Consider the following 21,419-nt stretch of genomic DNA (forward strand, 5'->3'; position numbering starts at 1 on the left):
GAATCTGTACTTCTGACAAGGAGGTCTGTAAAAATGAAAAAGAAATGTGGATTCTCTTTCTGTCTATCGCCTTAACAAAAGCCAAACTTCAAAATGACTTCAAGTTGAACTGAAAAGGGGGGTAAATCCCCTGATATAAATGAAGTATTCCAAGACAAATGAATCAAATGGTTTATGATTAGTACCAATGTGGACCTGCAGAATCTCTCGAGGCATTAAGAGTTCCTAACACCACGGCTTGTTAGGCCATTTAAAAGCTCAATGAAGAGATCAATGGTGATACTCAATTAAGACACTAAGAGCATCACTCACCTCTCTGCCACTTTGGACATTTTCAGTCGATGCCTGTCTAATTGTAATTGCCAAAAGGTGATCTGAAACAAATGTCATAGACAATAGGAATCATGTCGTCAAAGTGAAATCTTAGCTTGAAAAAAAAAGTGGCAAAAACTGCAGAAGTCTATCTGACCTGTTGCTGCAGTTCTTCTTCTGTTGGCTGCTTTGCCTCTGGAGCGGGGGTGTGCGTCGGGCTGTGGGTGCGGATATCATTCTGCAGCCCGTACACAGACTAAACAATTAAAAACACAAAATTGAGGCAGAGTATAAATAACTGTTACCTCACAGTTGCAGACAAACATCAACCCTGCTTTTCTAAAAGGAACTCAGAAATGTTTGGTACCTTTCTGGTTTTGTGTGGATTTTTCATTCTGGAGGACTTCTTTATGTCAACTTCTGTTGTGTTCACACATCCAGGCTTTATAAAAAATAAAAATAAAAAGAGGGAAATATATTCCAGTAAGAAGAACAATTAGATGAATTTTATATCTTAGAATTTTTTCCAAATTCTAAACATATTTAGTCCTAAATATTAACTCCATCATTCACACTCAGAATTGTCTGACAAAGATTAAGGGCAAAGTTTCCCCACTTTTGTGAAAGTTTTGTAAAATCTAAAATTATCACCTGAGATGTGAAGACAGTGAGTCTGGTGCTTGTTTATTTAAAAAAAGTAACATTTATTCCAAAAGAAAAAAAAAAAAAAGGAAATGAGCAAAAAATTAAAAAGGAGATATCAGCTGATTGAACAAGTGGTCTAATCTAGGTATGGTCTAGGAGAAAAGGAGCTAAGTAGCTCGATAAGGTAACTGTGAAATCTGAATTAATATTGATTATGTTTCCCCAAGGACGCATAAATTAAACTTGTTATTTTCCAATTAAGCTCTAAGAGGTGGCTTTGGGAGAAACACAGCAGAGGAGAACCTTTAACCTCCAGGGGAAAATAAATGCTAATGCTACGCAAGTGTTTGGGAACAAGGTAAAGAGCAGAGCTGACGCTGATGTGTTGTGACAGTTATTGATGTGGCATTTCATGTGCAAGGCAAAGGCAAACACACAAAAGAGGCTTTGCAGAACCTTTGCTTCTTTACTTTTTTTAGGGAATAACGTGCAACCTGCATATTTAAATCTTAATGATAATCTTAATAAAGTGCTTTGGCATTATAAAACAAAGTTTCGTCATCACATTCTTAAATGCACCCCTATTGATGGTGAAATATTAAGCGTGAAGGTGCATTATATATTTTTTTATTCCAAAATGAAATTGAACATTTGCCTCTTCAGAGAAATCATTTAACATGATGCTGACTAAGAACAAAGCCACAAAGGATGCAGAAGCTATCTGCAAAATTATTGCAATAATTAGCCACAGTAGAGCTAAATGACAACACAATCAATAAATTCACTCACCACTGGTCTGTGCACGTCCCAGAATGCTCTTTCCTGACTGTCAAGAATTTTTCTCTCAATTTTATCTCTCTTCTTGTCCACTCTGAGGGGGAAAAAAACCATGAAATTTTCTGATGTTGCTTCATCTAACCCTCATTAGCTTCGCTGTATGTTTAATTCATCTGTGAACATGTATGCTGGTAGTTACAACGTTTAATTGAATTGAAAGCATGGGAGGACTCACTTAGATTGGCTTAATTTTGTGCAGAAACTTACTTTGCTTGTGCTTCTGCTTGCATAAAAATGAACTCCCATTTCCTGGCGAAAGCTCTCTGTAGCCTTGCTAAGCTCTCCTGCAAATAAAACAAAGAAAAAAAAACAAAAAAGCTTTTTCAGGATCTGGGTTATCTATGATGACTGCACATGCTGTGTACAGCGCATGACTGGATAACATCTTTAATCATCCCTGCTCAGAAGCAAATAGAAAAATCCCTGAGAAAAAAGTAGCCCACTGGTTCATTTAATAGCTTTTCTCATCTAATAGAGAAATAAAGTTACAAATTATGCTCTGACTCACAGTATATGTCATTTTGTCATTTTCAGGAAAAACAGAAAGCAGTGACAGGAGTGCTAACAGAGGAACAAAGCGGACATATGAAGTGGAGAGCAGTGACACCAACAGACCTCTTTCACTTACCGCTTCATAATCTGCAAGCTCCAGACGTGCTTTATTTTGCATTGTTCTTTTGCAGAGGTAAACAGCTGAGGGAGACAGACAGAGAGACTATTAATAAAACGGGGACTGGATCCCAGCCTTTTAACAGTCTTAAGTGGCCCTGCATTTATTCATTTAATCCTCTCAACTGCACATTTAAACTGCTCTACAAATTATAAAGGTCATTTGCCGTGCGTGGTGTGGATGCATCTGTTTCTACACGCATGTCTGCACCTGACTTTTGATGTCTTCCCGTGCTGTAATCACCCCTTCATCTCTTTGTTAACTGACCATAATGTCGACGATTCATTATACCATTCGACTGTTTTCATTAAGGGGCATTATTCACGTGAAACAGTTGCCCCATACCGAGCACACTCTAACCTCCCCGAACGCTTCCAGGATTATTCCCGCAGTGAGCATTGGCCCTTTTTACTCGTCTGCAACAAATGAAAGACCTGCTAGGTTTGTCTGTTCACTAAACCAGTGTTGGTCTCCGGAAAGCTTTATCTCCACACTGCTGGGCTGTAGCAATGAAAACTGTATCAGCATTAAAATGCTCAGCCAACTGTATACAACAGGTGCACGCTCAGAAACACATTCCTGCTTTCCTTCACGGTTATCGGACCCCATCAGCCAGGCTCACTGAGGCGCATGCATTTGACCTGAGCTGGAAAACATCATATATGATTACCTGAATGCAGGGTTATTGCATCACTGCAGTATGGTATTGCAGTATTTTTATTTGTTATTACACTTGTGTATATTTTAAATTCAGGTCATATTCTGATTTAACGTAAAAGTCTTTTTTTTTAAGTGTATACCTTCTGACATTGTTTGATGTTTTACTTTATCAAAACGTCATCAGTCATAAAATACCTACTAGTTAAAATATCAAATCAGAGTTGAAAAAGAAAACTGTAGCAACACAAAAGAGCAACACTCTCACCATAGTCTGTGTTTTCAGGTTCCCAGCAATTTGATGGCCAGAAGTATGGTGTCTATAAAGAAAATAGGTCATCAAAAAACAAGGCTAAAAACAACCTCACAACTATAACAAATCACATGACAGAAACAGTCCATGAGTGGACTGGTATGAGAGGTGGCCGTCCAGTCAAAGAAATCATCTGTCACAATAAAACACTTTGTTGTGCAACTGGCTTGGCACTGTGTTTAAAGGACGTAAGCTCCTTTCAGAGAGAGCTTAGAGCAGTCACCATCACGAGCATTGACCCTACTTAGGCTGAATTGTACGACCAAATTTAGTTCAGCTTATTACCTATAAAAACAAAAGTAAAGCCAGTAAAAGTGGCAAAAATTCACTTGGTTTATTCCTGTCTTGGAAACTTGGGGAAATCACCCTTATTGCAAAAAAAAAGGAAAAAAAAAACCAAGGCTATTTTACTAGTACCAATAAAAGAATAAAAGCAATTTGTAAGATTTCATGATTGTAAAAATGAGCAGAAGTGTTAAAAAGTGATTAAATCTGACTTTTTCTTTTCCCTTGTAAAAATCTCAAAAAGTGCCTTCTGTTCAGGCAAGTGGGATTTCTACAAATATTTCTGTGGTAATGTAACATATGGTGCAGTTTGGCAACATGTGAAAGTGACAGCTTAGAGATGAAATTTTCTAGTGTTAAAATAGACTGTTACAGTCTAAACCCATAACAACATACAATATTAAAGACCCACTCCAATGAAAATTATGTTTTTTAACATTTTCTTGTTGCATTTTTCTTATGATGGAGGACACATATAAAGAAAATTTAGCTTGAAAATTTGGGTATTTCTTTTTCCAAATTGTTGTAAATCAGGAGCAGACGGAAAAAGCAGTTTGAAAAAGCTTGTCCAAGATTTTTGTTTTTGTCATCTGAGCTGACATTAGGCTCAAAACTGTACGACTATACGACTGGATTGCTCACCATTTTTGTTGCACAGGTTGGGTTGGGGTTGATAGGGGGTACAGGCTAGTGACAGGTTTTAAATAAAGGGATGATTGGAAGACAGGACAGGACAGTCCTGTCCACAACTCAGAGGCAAACTGCTGGACTACTGACGCTCTGCAGAAGCTATATCCTGGAAAAGATTTTTGTTTTTGCCTAAAAATGGCATAATTATAATTAAAAGACCACTGGGAAACCCTTTTGCAATAGATTAAAAGATGAACTAAGTGTAACTTTAAACTATTTTCCTTCTGTAAATGTTGTTTTTTTTATCTGTCCATGCATTAATATGCTTACCTGAAACCTATAGAAAGTGCCATCATCTTTTAGAGTGAGGACATGATCTGAAATGGGGAAGAAGTAACCATGTGCAGCCATCAGTGTTCCTAGGTGAAGTGCCTCCACTGAGAAAAACACAAACAGAAAGTCAATTTACACCTTGTCGTTGCAGTGCTCTCTTGTACCCACAGCAGTATATATTTTCAGAGACGACCAAATTGTTAGCCTAACAAATCTTAGTTTTATGCTTCAGATATCCGCTCCCATTTGTTGCTTTCATAATCCCTTTTAAAAAAGAAGGCTATGGTCACCCCCCCCCCCCCCCCTTTCTCATCATACGTCCACATCCAGCTTGCTGTCTTTTGTGCCTTTGTCCCACCAGCTAATTTGCCATACGTTCAAACGAGGAAACCGGTTCTCGGCTGAATAACCACAGCCATCCTCAGGATGTGAATTAGGAACTGCGTCTTTACTCGTTCTGACACTGCTTTGACAGACAGATCGGCAGGTCTCCACTCCAACCAAGCAGCGCGGCGGGGGGTCTTGCTGATTAGCCCACCTTCAGCAGGAGAGGCGGAACTCATCAGTCAAATCACCTGGTGTTTTGCTTCGTGTGAGTGAAGCCCTGCTTCCCTCTGGCGCTCCACAGCACATGGCTGAATGTTACTGATTTAAAACCATCAGATAATGAAAACATGTCATCATCATCAGCTGTGAGTCTTATCTGCCACCAGTTAATCCCTGCTGTTCTAAACCTGTAAGTTCCTCGCAATGTCGACATCTATCGCTCATGTTTCCTTTAATGTGTTGACAGTTCTCTGGTATTACTGACACATTTTGTTCATTAGGAGCTACCCAGGAAGCAGTCTGTTGACATGCAGCAGAATACAGATGTTTTTCAGGTTTTTTTGAAAGGCTTTGTCTGCCAAGTAACAAATAGCAAGAGCTGAAAAATGCGCAGGTTAAAACGCTTTGCATAATCTACGCAAGCAGGGAGTGCGATAACAGAGGCTTGTTTGACGAATACATAAAATATATCTCAGCTCTCACACATGCTCACATCCATATACACCTGATGCATGTGACTGAGAGATAAATATAGCCTGGCTTTCCCTTTACCACCAAGCAGCTCTGCAGCTCTGAGAGGTCACAATGCTACATTATGTGTGCACATCTGTGACTGGTCTGCATTTATTAATAAATAATGACTCATACGTTATTTAGAAGCGTTTACTCATAAACACCCCCACCTCTCTTCACCCGGTGTTTGTCTTAGAGCAATATTATCACTTATACTTTAAATATAAAGTATCTGATGCCTTTTATGTGTATTGCTCTTTGATATTATATTTACAACTAGACATGCCTATTTTTAAGACTTATCTAGGTAATGATTGGTTTATAATATTCCTGTGTTTATCACAAATTCCTGATTAAAATAAAACAAACGCACATATAATAGAATAGAAAAGCATTACCAAAATATGGTTGTCCGATGTAAATGAGAATGTAAGGTTTTAAACAATAATACATTTGTAAAAACAATATTTGGAGACATTTTGTGTGGCAAAAGATCTACAAACTTCACCACTGACATCAAATTGGACTTGAGTCAGTCAAGAAAACAAAAATTTCTGTCTATAGGTTCCTAGATGAAGCAATTTCTTAATTTTCTTTATTTAAGAGTAAACTTTATTGACAAATCTAAAACCCTGTTTTTGCATAAATGTGGTTTCCTTAAAAAAAACGGATGCTTGAAAAAATGCTCAACCTAAAAAACAAAAAAGAAAAAAAATCCATACAATATTGATTAAGGTAAGGAAGACCCATCGATCAGTTGAATCTTTTATTTTCTGGTTGGCTGTGATGTCATTATTTAGATGCAGGAGAATTGTATCGATGTTCTTTTGTGTGTTTTTTTATTCATATATTTTTACTCTTTTGAGTTTTGGATTTTCACTTTCTGTTGCTCTAAAAATTATTTTTTAGATGTATTTCTGGTCTGTGTTGGGTTCTGTTAATTGACACATCTGTGTCTCATTATCCAATCATGATGCTGGGATAATTGGTGCCTTTAGTTTACTTTTCTTAGTGGTGTTGTGTTGTGTGTGCACACATGCATGTGGGTGTGTTTGGATTGCCTCGGATCCTGCTCTATTATTGGATCTCACCAGGTTTGAGTCTGCAAAGGTAGCACTTTCTTCTATTTTAGTTACTTGATCCCCTCTGTTGGAAAACACCAATTACAATAAGTAGGAATTTTGCAATCAAAACGTGTGATCATCACCAATAGTATCACATCAAGAAAAGACATTTCTATGGTCCTGTATGCAACTACAAGTATGCCTTTCCAAGCAAAAGATTGTTTACAAAAATTGATTTACTCTGTCAGCAAAAAGATTGAAAACCTCTTTATTTCAGCCATTTTACAGAATTTTCTGCTTTGATAGAAATTTTATGAAAATCTTTGACACATTTTAGCAAATTAAAACAATGTACCCTCATGCTGTCAGGATGAAATGGTCCATTAAACCTAAGGAGTTTGTTTTTTTCCACTCTTTTTCAGAAGTATAAAACATCAAAACATTTTGGAATAACTAATTGCTTTTCAGATTTTTTTTTTTAGTTTTAATATAAAATAGTGGTTATTCCCTCCTTCTAAAACAAAGTAGCTCTAAACATTTGATCTAGCCCCTTTACAACTCTGCCAGCTACCATCACCTAAATAACAAACACATGTAAAATTCAGATCCTTTAAACTCAAAAATGTATGAGTTTGTGAACCTAACAGCTTTGGAAGAGCTACTGCAATGGACTGGATCATTTTAGCACATCCCAGAATACATGCATAGCTACCTAGAAGAATTTTAGTGGCGTTCCTGTCAGCTAATTAAAAACAAAAAAAAAGAAAAGAAACTAGAATATGAGTGGAGGCCTCAGGGATTTTCACATGGGATGAAATTGAGTTAAACTGGGTTGTCTAAGTGTATTATCAAAGGTATTTGCATAGTAAAACACTCTTGATTATGTGCTCATCTGCCTTCAAAAGACAAAAAAAGAAACTTCAGAAACTGTACTACAGTGAATCAAATTAGTTGCATCTCTGTATAAAACCTCTTTATGTTGTTATACCATTGCTGTAAATTGCACAAAAAGCACTTTATATACACCAAATAGGAAATATTTTGATTAAATGTGTTTTCGGCTCTGAGAAATTTGCAGCAATTGACTGTTTTAATTAAATACAATTCTTAATGACAAATAGTACATATGAATGTACTGTATATTAAACTAAATAAGACAGCCCCTTCAAATGTTAAAAAGGATTTAGTTTGGCAAACTAAATTATCTTATTAATTTTGCACTGGAAATAAAGCTTGTACATTGTCTAAAACCCATCATCTTTGCATGTATGTTTCTAAATTGAATGTTAAACTGATCCTATCAGAGCTCTTTAAAAGGAATTGAAATTCTGAAGGTGACTAAGAGTTTGAATGGAATTCCGCTCTGCACATTTTTTTATGAAACATTTCCAGCCTACAAACATCCAACAGAGAAATGCTTGCATACAAATGAAGAAAAGTACAAAAAGAACAGAGAATTGATGAATTGCAAAAAAAAAATTGAGGAAACCGTCAGCGCAGTGGAAAAGGCACAGTGGCACGCAGAGCCTCACCGCAGCACACACATTCAAAAGAAGTTTCTGAAAGATGGTGTTTACTTTGGAAATACAACTATCAATCTGCATTTTCCCATTTCTATTGCTGAAAGAGACTGCTTTTAACATTGATGTCTCATGTATTTTTTTAGTAATACGAGGTTCAAATGTACACAAAAAAGATAGAACAATTTTAAATATCTAACCAACACTTTTTTACAGATAGTAATTAAATTACTTATATTTGGAGTATAATGTCTTCTTATTATTGTTTTTTTTTTTGGTTTTGTACTTATTATTTTAAACTGTTTTGCCACAGACCGTAGGTTTTTAATCGGTAATTGTGGAAAATATCTATTTCTTCTTTGAGGTGCTTCATTTATCTGATGCACCACATAAGTGCACAAGGTGAACATTTTGGGTGAACTACAAGGCAATCTTCTGCTGTCTTTAAAACATTTAAATTAACAATAAATACATTTAAAATAAAAGACTCACCTGGATCTTCAATTTCCAGGTTTTTGATCAACCACTGCACAATTTCCGAACCTGAAATAAAAAAGAAAATCTGAACATTTCCTTCCTCAGTGTGCTAAAAAAAAGTGTTTTTTTTTTTACTTTTATAAATGCACCAAAAAAGAAAAGAAAAAAAAAAAACACCATTTCACCTGGCCTTTTCATCTCATTATTACACACACTACTCTTGCTGTACGCCCTCTCCCCCCACCCCTGTTAGTAGGTATTGGGCCATCCATTACCAGATATTCTTATCTGACAACCTCTCCAAGCCAGACTGGAGTCCATTAATATAAATGACCAGAGGTTCACTGAAACAGTGAAGCATGTATTATACAGTGTATAACAACACACTCTGTCCAATTCGGAGCAATTAACAAGTCAGCTTTATCCTTCTCTGTTTTAGAAAATGTTAAAAACACACTAGGCTATGGATGTAAGAGGAGTGCAGAATACATATGGAATTTTTTATTTGCTGCTACGGGTGAACTTTTTAGATGATGGACATTATCTTCCACCTTCCTCGACGGAGACCGGAACAGAATCAAATTCAGATCTCAGGAAAAAAATAATAATAACAGCGAGAGCTTTTTCTCACCCCAGCACATGTGACTGTAGCACTTTGGCTATATATTTCCAGGCTATTATTACTGTCTGTCATTTTGACAGGTGAGGGTGTGTTGAGGAGACAAACCCACAGAAGACAGAAAAAAATGTGTGAAATAGAGGCATGGGAGAATTCGCGCAGTGAGGGAAACCAGCCCTGTGGCTCCCACCACGTCCACAACGTAGCCACACCTTCCATCTGCGCTTTGTCTTTTCATTTCACTTTCATTACATCCTGTTGCTTTTTTGCTCCCAAACCAGATGAGATTTCTAATGAATTAACATCATTAGTCTAACATCATTTTCACACCATCAGTTGACCCACTTTCAAGAGAGAGCATTAAACAAGGTGTGTAATCCATGGACAGAGCTGCTCCTCTGATTGATTATTATCACAACAAGCACATGTTGATATGTGCACATGTATGTATATCTGTATAACAGTGAGAAAAAATAAAAATGTTACAATAAATGTATTGTGAATAATTTTGAACTTAAAGAATGCAAATGTAGAATAATGTCTGTCTTTAAAAGTGTTTATTGATGTGTACATTAACATAAACTGGAGCTGCCCTGGTCTATTTTAGCTTAAAACTGACTAATTTTCTGTGTTGACAATTGCCTTTCAAATTATTTAGAGTAGAACAGGAAGAACATTTTAAAGCTACGTAAAATGCACCCCCCCCTCTTTTTCTTTTTTAAAAAGCTGCTACAGACTTGTAATTTGCATGAAGGATTATTGTGACAATTCCCACCCGCATTATGACCGCCTCATGTTGGAGAAAATGAGTAGCCATGGCAATGATACAAACAACAAATTGGAAAAGAGCTTCAAACTATTTTTAAATTATTTTTTTGTATTATTTTTAGTTGCTGTTACACATAATTAGAATTAAAGCCAGGTATTAAGGCCGGGCCTTAATTTCCATTTTGACCTAATTTGGTGATTGAACATTGGTATTGAAACGCTTCATTTTTATCACAAGAAAAGTTCAAAACCAAACTGTTTATACGACCAAAAACCAAATGGCTCTTGGCGCTGGAGGGGTACATTAAAGCAGTTGGAAGAACCATGGATTTGATGGATTGCTGCATACATTTTTGGAGCCAGGCAGGCTGTTATTTTATTGGCTTTTTTAGGAGGTTGGGGGGATGGGGTACATACCAAACTACATCCCTGTGGCAGTATTATCTTGAAATAAAATATAAATAATCCTCGATGGATATATTTTTAAAATCTTTCTTTCCACAACCCCATCTTTAATGTTTTCATGGTGGTGTTGATGTCTATTGCATCTCTTATATAGTGAACGATGACGTAAACTGGGTTAGTAATTATGCCAAACCCCAAACAAAATTAAATAATTCAATCCAATTAGCTCACACAACCAACAATGTTTAAATAAAAACAGGTAAAGCTGCAACCAGTAATTAATTAAAAGTGTGTATTAAAAAAAATAATTTACCATTTCCATTTTATATTGTTAAAAATACTTTTTGCATATCCCATTGTGAGTTAAGCCCATGACAATGATGACAGCTCATCTTTGACTATGAATTAATTGTTGCTACATTAACCCCAACGTAAATCCAAAATGGACTATCCCTCCATTTTCACATTTTTGTTTTGAAACCTTAGAAGAATACATGTTGTAGCAGTCAGAGAGTCATAAGCCTTAAAAAGGAGCAGAAAGGAGTGAAAGTGTTACCTGAAAAAACACTGGGGATCTTGGTTAGAAAACTTTTCACTGTTCGGATGGGGATGCCATTTTTCTCGTCCTGCATGCGTGCTATTACCTCCTCCATCTGGAGACAAGTGAGAAGAAAAGAGAAGATGATGAAGAGAGGACCAGAGAGAATGAGCAACTTCCAGCACTTTTATCAGTAAGTGGAGGTTGAAGGAGAAATAAAAGGCAGAGAGGAGTAAACTGGTAGAAATGTGTGGTTCAGTGGCGACTCAGAGGAACAGGGGTTGGAGTGATTAAGCTGGTAACTAGCAGTCCCGGCTGTCAGAGTCCTTTTATGACAAATACAGATTTGTGCAATTTTCATGAATTCCAATGCAGCTATTAAACCTGAGACGTAAGCAGTGAAGTTTGGCTCCTTATCCATCAGGATAAAGTGGCATCTTTCGACAGTCAGACATCTCAATTTTGCACAGCAGAAGCCAAACAATTCACACTCGTACACGTTTGGTCTTTTGCAGGGCAACAATTTCAAGCAAAGCCACACTTAAAAGTAACGAACAAACGGTCACATACACACACACCCATGACAATTATAATGATGCATTGTGAGTTTACTCAGTGACCTGGCAAGGTAACACACGGCAACCATGTTTTCACAAACATGCAGATGGAAGCAAAGCAGAGAGGGGATTTCTCTTGATCTTTATTGAACAAGCTGAAAGCAGGGCTTTATCTCCCCAAACTCTTTTCTTGGTGGAAAATGACCTCTGCACTGCTGCTTTGCGCTGGCAACACACTGAAATGTATAATAACTTGCAGAATGGCTTTTGCAAATGGAGCAAGGAGAGACAACAAATTAGATAACAGGATTTGTTAAGCTATAACATTCAAACATGTTAAAGCTCCAAAACAGTAATTCCAATGATATATATGTTTTCCAAACTCTAACCAAGTCAAAAAACCTAGGAAGGCAAATGCCAAAAGTGACAACACAAAAGGAAAAGTCTTTAGAGTTGTTCCTTTACATTTTCTGTCATCTGTCAAAATGAAAGTCTCTGTGTCAGCTTCAAACATTTGGGGAATTCCTTTAGGCTCTTTTTTAATCCTACCTCACAGCAACAGTTAAAAGCAAAAACAAAATATGGTCTCCATAATGCAGCAGGTTGTTGTTAGAAACAACCTATACTAATAGAAAATTGCTTCAAAATGAAATAAACCTTAATATTGATACTGGAAAATACCAATTGGATTGAGACACGGTAGGTTTAATAAACTATAACGTAAAAATGACCAAATGCATTACAGCAAACAACACACATGACGGTAGCAAATGTGTGAAAATATTTTGCAAATACATCTGACCATACAGTATGGTAGAATGTTCTGTTTTTATTATTTTATGTGGAAAAAAAACAGTGGGCTTGACTTTAGGATACTAAAATGTGAATGGATTTGCCATTAATTCTCGTTTCATTCTTTGTTTGTACACATATTTAATTTATACTTGATTATCTTGCAAGAAATACAAGGAATCTAGAAAACTTCCCCTGTACTGTTCAGTTCAGTATTCCCCTCGGATTCGCAGGGGTTTGGGACTAGAGGCACCCGCGAATATGCAGAATCTGCAAATACAGAGAACCACCCCCTCACCCCCACAGCCTGAGAATGTCCGTCACCCATCCTTACTCATCAGAAGACGCTGCTGAAACATTTCTGATGCTTTGTAAAACATTTGTCAAAGAACATTGGAATATTGCTCAACATGAAGAATTTTTTTTTATTCAAAGCTATAGACTGTACCGTAGTGTACTTTAAATGCACATTAACCCTTGTGCTATCCTAGGCACTTTAACATTGGGAGTTGGGTCATCTAGACCCACTAGACAGTGTGCTGATCCTTTTTTCTTCAATGATTTGTGAACCTCACTGGTGTCCATAGATTACATGAAATCTTTCCACCTTTATCCACCTTTGTCACCTTTGTCATGGTAGGGAGAACACGTCGATGTAAGGGTGGGGTCATCTAAGATAGCACAAGGGTTAAGTGTCACTCTCTGTCCTTTAAAACCCGGAGCCCGTGCATCTTCCTTCATCAGTTAAGTGCGAGAGGTCCCGCAGCTCGATATGACCGTCGGGCACGGCAGCACCATCTTTTGATTGTCACTTCTTCCAAACAAAGAAAAACCAAATCCGCAAATACATGAAACAGCAAATATTGAAACGCGAATAGGTGGAGGGACACTGTAGCTAGATATTTATCTCTGAGTCACACTGGTTAAAGTTTTGAGTACAGATCCCCTGGATCGATTTTAGGTGAATGAATCTGATTGTTCAAAATAACCAATATCAACAATGAATCATATCGGCAACCACAAATTATAATATGAAATCGTTATTGAAATGAATCATCAGTCCACTTACTAAATGAAATTTAATACATTCCTATCAGGGAGTTGAATGACTTTTTTTGTGCAATATAAATCAAAAAATGAATATTTGATGTAATTTAAAAAAACTACTAATGGTATTAGTGGTGCTGAGTAACTTAGAATGCCTATCATTGATTTGTTTGATGTAAAGCGGTGGAACGTTGGATCATTTCCTGTTCAACATTACTTGCAGTCTGGGTTGAACGTTTCTTTTTGATACTTGGAGACCACAAAGCCTTTTTACGTGGCTGTGTGGGCATTGCTAACATCTGATTATAGATTTTTGTTGTCCTAATGGAGTCGAGATCATCAGTGATACCACTTCAATGATACAATATATGACTGAGAGTCAGTCTAACTGACGGGTTAAAAGTGGACATTAAAAGTGTTTTTAATCCAAAAATCATAGCTTTTATAAATTATTCAACAAAAACAGAATTGTGTGTGCCAACATTATATCTACAACCTTGTAGAATCACATGTTTAGCAACATTTAATTCCACTAATTCCACAGACAATTCATTACTAAAATATGACATGTTTCCTGTTTCAGCTCAATTTATCCTACAAAAACAGTGTTTTCAGTGGAAGTTAACTGGCTCCATGTTATAGAGCAAAGCCAAGACAACAGCAACAGTGATCTCACACACTCTCCTCCATCTCTGCAAAACCTCACCACCTACACACAGTAAAATGCCACCAGCTTGAATATTTACGATCTAAAGCTCCTGACGTCGAAATGCTCTCTGGCTTCGTGTCGAAAGAGGAAGGATAGAAAAGTTTATTCCCACAAGGAAGAAAAAGAAATGAGCACAAAACTCTCTCCCTCTTTCTCCTTCCTCCCACCCAGAGATGTCTGACTGCGTCTCTGCAGCCTCTTAACAGATAAGAGTGAGTGTTTTGGCTGCACAGTGTGAATCACTGAATAATGATGGCACAGGACTCGGTACATATGAAGTGACTAACAAAAGCTCCGGATATAAGCACACACTGAGCCTCAGCACACAGCAGCTTCAAACACTTCAAAGACCATCACCGAGGGCACTCGTGGTATTTTGAAGCACCATTTGGAGCATAAAAACATTTCAAACTGGGTTTGTAAATTAATGCTGTCCTTATGTTTTCTTTTCAGTCACTATCAAGAGCATCAAGTCCACTCATTTGAGGTGCTAAATCTAAGAAGAAAGAAGTTGCAACCAGAGAATCTAAAGGTTTTGAGAAATTACTAAGAAAGGGCAAATACTGAAGAAGCCCTGTGACAGTCTGGAGACATGTCCAAGATGTCCCCTGCCTTCTCCCACGAGTGGCCGGGATTGGCTCCAGCAGCCCCGTCACCCCGAAAAGGACAAACAAGGTTTACAAGATGAATGAATGAAATACTGAAGATGATTTTGGAACATTAATTTGGAACATTAAAGTTCTTCTCTGATTATTTTTTGATCTATTGTAACAACATTCCCAGTGGTCTTTTCATTATAAATATGCCATTTTTTGACAAAATCCAAAAACATGTGTTTCTACTAGGACAAGGTTTCTGCAGAGAAGTTCATCAGAAATGTACCTCTAAGTTGCAGGCGGGAGCCCCGTTTCCCATCATTCCTTTATTTAAACACTCTCCCACTTGCGTACAGCCCGTAACACCCCCAACCTAACATTACGGATGCAACAAAAATGTCTAGCAATATTGGAGATTTCCAGCCATACAGTTTTTAACAAAAACAAAGACATATGTGGATCTAGTCATCTGCTACTGGATGCATCAGAATGGAGCAGATTTTGTAGGACCTTTTGTCTGCTCCTAATAATATGAATAAAGAATTATTCTGCAATTTTAAGCTCAGTTTTCCTGTACAGTACAAACCAAAAATTTGGACACACCTGATTCAAATGAATGGGAAGGTGTGTCCAAACTTTTGGTCTGTGCTGTATATGTCCTCCATCATGAGAAAAACGATACAAGAACATGTTAAAAGTAGGTCTTAAACAACTTTAAATCTAAAAAGAAAGAAACAGTGAGGACAGCACAAAGTCAAATAATCCCAGGATGATCTATGCCGTGTTTTACATAGAACAGTTGTAGTTTTGTTTTCCTCAATTACTAATAGAAAAACAAAGTAAAAAAAACTGAGCAGCAGCATTGCGGCCGTGCTGTTTGTAAGGGTGGAGTGATGATGAATACCTCAGTGAGGCAGCTGACAAGACTGCCTGAAGAAGCATGGCTCGAAATTGCTATGAACTGCAGTGACCTTGACATTTGAAGTGAGCTGTAAATGCAAGCCAAGAGCAGTCATCTGTTGATTGTGCTGCACAAAGGCAGGTTTTTAAAACACGACTCCAGTCCCTATCATACGATTGCCGTTCATCCCCTCTGTTCCTGACCTAGATTGAAGCGATTGAAAGAAAACCCTCTGTTTCGATGACCTCAAACTACAATTTTAAGCAGTCCTAATTAAAATATCATGACCTGCCTACGTAATTAATGTGGATCTAGTGATGAAAATTATTACCAGAAATCTTGAAACCTAAGGGGTGCTGCCAATAAACCATAGTGATGACAGCACCCTTTCTTATTTTGTTTATGGTTCTATCTAATTCATTTGATCATTTTTCATGACTTGGAAAATCATTTACATTTCACACAAGTTGATGTCTGTCTGTATAGATGCCCAAAAACCTCTATTGCTGTGATACAGAGGAAATTAAAAGCTCTCCTGTTCTTGTTCTTATCCGTCCCACCTCACTTCCTCTACCCTGGTCTCGTTGCATTTACAATCATAGCTGAAGGTTACTCTATCAGATGGACTCGGGGAGCGGTATTACCTTGCCAGTGTTATCTGAGGACAAGTGTGCCTGCAAGGACAAAATAGATATTTCTTCCAACACTTCATCACACGTCATACAACTGTGAATAACACACAAAACAGCATTCAGAAGCTGCAGCAGTAACATTCCAGGAGCATATGCGCTCAAGGGATTTAGAGATGCACACGCATACGTATAAACTGACAAACCCAGATGGTGGGGTTTTGTTGTCTATTAAAAAGTGCCGCATCAAAATAGGTGAGCAACCCAGTTAAAGTTTGACTGCCTGAGGCAGGGTGACAGCAGCATGGAATGGAACCTGTGGCTATACAGCATGACAGCACCACCAGATAAAACACTCCTTGCAGCCGGTTGATCTCATTTCCTTCTGAACTGCACAGCTTAGGCTCAGCGAATGAGGCAGAACCTGTGGTAGAAGCTCAAAGATAATGTTTCCCTTTCGTGTCTTTCACAAGCCTGTTTTCATTTACAACAACATTCAGTATTAGATACAAGGTCATTTGATACCTAAAAAGCATTATTACAATTGTTGAATCCCTTTTTTTTAAGAGGATTACTGTTGAAATTATTAAAAAAACAAAAAAACAATGTCCAAGTCAACTGTAGCTAAAAATGAATCACTCATCTCTCCTCCTCCATTTGCATATTGACTAAAAGCGCAAAAGCAAAACTCTTCATGCCATTCTGTAGGGAGTACACACAGTGCAGGAGCTTGCAGTTGTTAATCTCCTTACAGTATTTTCATGGTTAAGCAGGAAGTGGCAGTGTACTGTTTGACTAATTGGCCATGGGAATACTCCAGTTGCCTACTGCTGGATCAACACAAAAACCAAGTCAGTCTGACACCGGAGCCTGCACCGGTGAGGAAGCATCACTTGGGCATTTAAAAGGAAATTACCCTGCAGATAAGTGAAGGCAAACCTACTGAGCATGTGCTGACAAAGCAGTTGAATAGATGCCACGAATCTTAGGTGTTACAGAGGTTGCCACATGAGTTACCACAGCAACACGTTCTGGGAGTCCTATCACAAGGACATCTTTGGCAGCTTGCCATCGCTCACTCATAGGAGTAAAAGGAAGGCAGTTGATGGGGGGGCAGAGGGCATGCAGCAGAAAGGATGCACATCTAAAGCAGTGCACTGTTCTATCTTTACTATTGTTGTGTAAAAAAATGTCATTGCTTTAGGCGCTTGCCACTTTTATTAGTATTAATATTATTAATTTTGTTATTGTTTTAGTTAATAATTAACGTAACCAAATATACAACCAAAGGTAGATTTAATTTAAGTAAATTTAAATGAATTACTCTAAAGCTCTGTTCACACCACCCTCGGCAACACAGGTGGAAGTGGTCTCTTCCTCTGAAAAGGGTCAGTCCCTGATGTGGAGGATCCCTCTGAGGAAAACACTGGAGTTACAAATAGAATTTAAAAAGAATAAAATAAATCAAAGTTAAAACAGAAAAATAATCAGATAAGTAAATGAATAAACCTTAATTGACAGATATAAATTGGTAAATGTGAATAAAAAGTATATCAAACTAGTAAAAAGAGAACATAAAATGATTAAAATATCAAATAAATTTCAAAATTTCCACTAAAAGCTAGATTAAAAAGGTAGGTCTTGAGCCTTCCTTTGAAAAACCTGAACAATCTCTGCGGGCCTGATGCTCTCTGTTTGTTTTAGTTCTTACTTTTGGGATAACCAAAAGGCCAGGATCAGAGGGTCTCAGAGTCTGCAAGGGCTCATACTTTAAAATCATATCAGATAAATATGAAGGCCTGAGACCATAAAAACATTTATAAACCAAATAAAAGAACTTTAAAATCAATTCTGAACTGCACAAGGAGCCAAAATTGGTGTGATGTGTTCCCGCCCCCTGGTCCTCGTCAGCACGCGTGCGGCTAAAATCTGCAGCAGTTGAAGGTTTGATCTCCTTCTTCTGGGAAGACCAGAGAGAAAGGCCTTACAATAATCCAATCTGCTGGAGACAAAAGCATGCAGTACCACCTTTGTGCTGCAAGAGAGAGAAATAGGCGGACTCTGGCAATATTTTTAAGCTTATAAAATCCTGTCTTTGTTTTATTTTAAATTTGTGGAATAAAATTAATCTGAGAGTCTAAAATAATTCCCAGGTTTCTCACACACTGAGAAGTTTTATAATTTTTTTTGTTTAGATAGATAACCTTCATTTTTACATTTTCTTTGTTTTTTTACAAATGTCAATATTTGCATATTTTTTTCTGCTGATTCATTAACCCTGCAGACCAAATACAATGCTATGTGCAAAATGCTACTCTGTTTTTAAATACCGGTAGGTAATTCATTTTCTTGCTCCCTACAGAAGCAAAGATTATTATATATTTTCTGTCAACATCGTTTTAAAGAAATGCTACTCTAACTTGATCTTTAGGCCAGACTTTATTCTCCACACAACAGTGAAACTGTTAGATTGCTATTAGATATTTGAAACAGTTGAATTTCTGCAAATATATTTTAGTACTATTGACACAGAGAAGAAGAGATGTGGTCGGAGATGAGAGAAGGAAAATACAATGATTGGTCATTTAGGTTTTCCCAAAACATCCCAAAATTTGGTATTGTAATTTCATTTTTTGCTTCATTTTGTACATCACTGTCCTATCTCATCCTTTTTCATGCAAATCTTCAGGTATCAGAGGGATGCTCATAAACAAACTCAGAAGGAGAATGAACAACAGTCTGCTTCTCAGCAGGGCAGGGTCACCCAACAAGAGGAGCAGATGTCCAGGTGAAAACAGAACCCGGAGTGCAAGTTATTACTTTATTCAAGCCACTACGGCTTTTTCTTTTTCTTTATATCTAAGATTACAAAAACAAAACAAAGCAATCAATCAAGGCAATCAAATGATAGCATATGTTTCTTAATTTTCCTTTACTGTTTCACAGGATGTTCTCTTTTTCTCCATTCTTGCTTCCTTTTTTCTCACAATTTGTCATCATGCCATCTGCAATGACGTCACATCTAACTAGGCTTTTGTAGCTGTCCCCTTTTTTGTGTGTTTCAGATTTAATATTAAATAATTAAGATTAAGGATTATTTTAATCAAAAATCCTTCCTTGTAAATTCCCGCTCTGCCCTCACTGCTTCTATCATTAACATGTTATGTAATGTAGCAGTTGGTGAAGCTGTTCATTTTTCTTTCCCCAATATAGAGGGCTGTGATGCGAATATTCTCGTGCAGGAAAAGAAACATTTTGAAAATGCAAATGATGTCAGAGGCTAAAAAAAGAAAGTAGTCATTTAAACACAGTCAAGGTGTATCAACAACCTTGAAAATTGTTTAATTTACCTTGGGCAGACTGGCTAATTGGTACATTTTCAAGCAAGGCTTTGCTGGCAAATAGTGTGAAAATCCGTCTTTAATTCCATTTTGGTATCTTACGGTATTTTTCTGTGTTTGTTTATGCTTTGCTCTATGTAAAGGCTCTAGTCACATGCACCTATAAAGGGGGTGGGACTGTTTGAGGGCTGCAGGTTTTTGGGTTGTCTTGGCCCGTGGAGGCGTGCAATGAGGAGCAGCTGCATCTTAAGGAGAACACAGGTGTGCAGCCACCTAAGGGACGTCGTGAAAATGGAACAAGTGTGTTGCGTGTGTTGTAAATGTATTGTGAAGTATTTTTAAGGATAATATAAGTTACACGCACTTATAATGTATGGGTGATGTTGTCTCACTGTGCCCTAAAGCCACGCTCTAGTCCTTAGAGAGGTGCGCACACTGGCTTGTTACTGTCCACACGCAAATGCGTCACGCAGGGGAGGTACAGGTGATAAGAAAACGTCCACAGGATGCCCACACAAACTACGCTCTGATTGGCTTATTTCTTAATTTCTAACAGCCAGGCTGTGCACAAGGAGCACGCAATTAGCACTTGAACATCACTAACAGGCCCCTTGCGCAGCGTGCAGAGTTTGGGAGGTTTGAAAAAAATAAAAATCCATATGACATGCCTGTGTTTCACCTACTTAACCCCTATTTCCCCTTACATATTTTTTAAGTGTTCGCTACGACCTTTCACCCGAAGCATGGGTGTAGAAATCTGTGCTCTGTACAGATTTGCCCATTTTTTGCTCGCAGACAGCCCATATCCACCTGTAAAGGCAGTTGAGACAAAGGCATAAAATTGCTCGCAACTAGTTTGGGTTAATTAGTTTGAGTGCTGCTAGTTTTAATTTTTCTTTCTCCGTTTGGGCATTAAAGTCCTGGATTTGGTTTGCCAGATTCTTGTTATGTGTTATCCAAGGCATTTTCTTTGTGTTTCTGGTTTGAATTTCTGAATCATTTTAGAAACTAATGCAGACGAATAGCTTAAGTATTTACTAAACCTGGCCTCAGATTTCTGACCCATCTCAAATGACCATATGCTTGTTTTACTTCCCATTTCCCTTCCATTTCCTTGCTGAGTTTTTTGTCATTACAAAATAAATGCGAACCAGTTTCCACAATCTCACCCAGTAAATTGAACCAACAAGGCAAATTCCAAAAAATTTAAGACCTGTCTTGTAAATGCTTCTTTCTGATGCTTTCAGTGCTGGGTGTTAAAAGCAAATTTGTCAATGAGGTCAGCTGCTCCTACACTACCGCTGTAGGAATCACTAGTGTATTTAGCATTACAGGAGCCAAGCATTGATTTAAACAGCTTTTTATGTTAAAGAACTGCAGGAGCCTGTATGCTTCGGGGAGCCAGTGGTCCTCCACCGATCAAAGGGTCCATCGATTCAGGCTTTCCCAGACTATGTCAATGTGTCCTGGCAAGGCCAATTGTATTTGTCTAACACCTTTAGAACCCAGAGGTAATTCAAAGAGCTTTATGACAATACAACAGTTTGGCAACATATGACAATTTATGTAAAACAAAATGCAATAAAAAATGTAGTAAATGTCAATTAAAGTGTATTATTTTAAAACAAAAGCAGCAGAAAAGACATGTTTTTGTGGGCTTAATACAGTTGGGGAGCATCTGAGTTCATCGGCTAACTGATTTCATCTGTGTGCAG

At 37.5% G+C, this 21,419-nt stretch overlaps 1 protein-coding gene across 2 annotated transcripts in view; it reads right to left on the reverse strand.

Annotated features, from left to right (window-relative positions):
* The window catches only part of rgs7a (regulator of G protein signaling 7a), a 57,508-nt gene that overhangs the window by 3,815 nt on the left and 32,274 nt on the right, over positions 1 to 21,419 (reverse strand). For both annotated transcript variants that reach the window (XM_078932174.1, XM_023963462.2), the window contains exons 3-12: positions 11,151 to 11,247; positions 8,818 to 8,868; positions 4,680 to 4,786; positions 3,390 to 3,441; positions 2,423 to 2,487; positions 2,002 to 2,078; positions 1,747 to 1,828; positions 680 to 754; positions 470 to 568; positions 313 to 374 (exon numbers count right to left, since the gene is read on the reverse strand). In XM_078932174.1, the coding sequence (XP_078788300.1) occupies positions 313 to 374; positions 470 to 568; positions 680 to 754; positions 1,747 to 1,828; positions 2,002 to 2,078; positions 2,423 to 2,487; positions 3,390 to 3,441; positions 4,680 to 4,786; positions 8,818 to 8,868; positions 11,151 to 11,247 (767 nt within the window). The remainder of the gene's footprint in view (positions 1 to 312; positions 375 to 469; positions 569 to 679; positions 755 to 1,746; positions 1,829 to 2,001; positions 2,079 to 2,422; positions 2,488 to 3,389; positions 3,442 to 4,679; positions 4,787 to 8,817; positions 8,869 to 11,150; positions 11,248 to 21,419) is intronic.

Source organism: Oryzias latipes, chromosome 15, assembly GCF_053564925.1.
Source record: "Oryzias latipes strain Hd-rR chromosome 15, Olatipes_Hd-rR_3.1".
NCBI lineage: Eukaryota > Metazoa > Chordata > Actinopteri > Beloniformes > Adrianichthyidae > Oryzias > Oryzias latipes.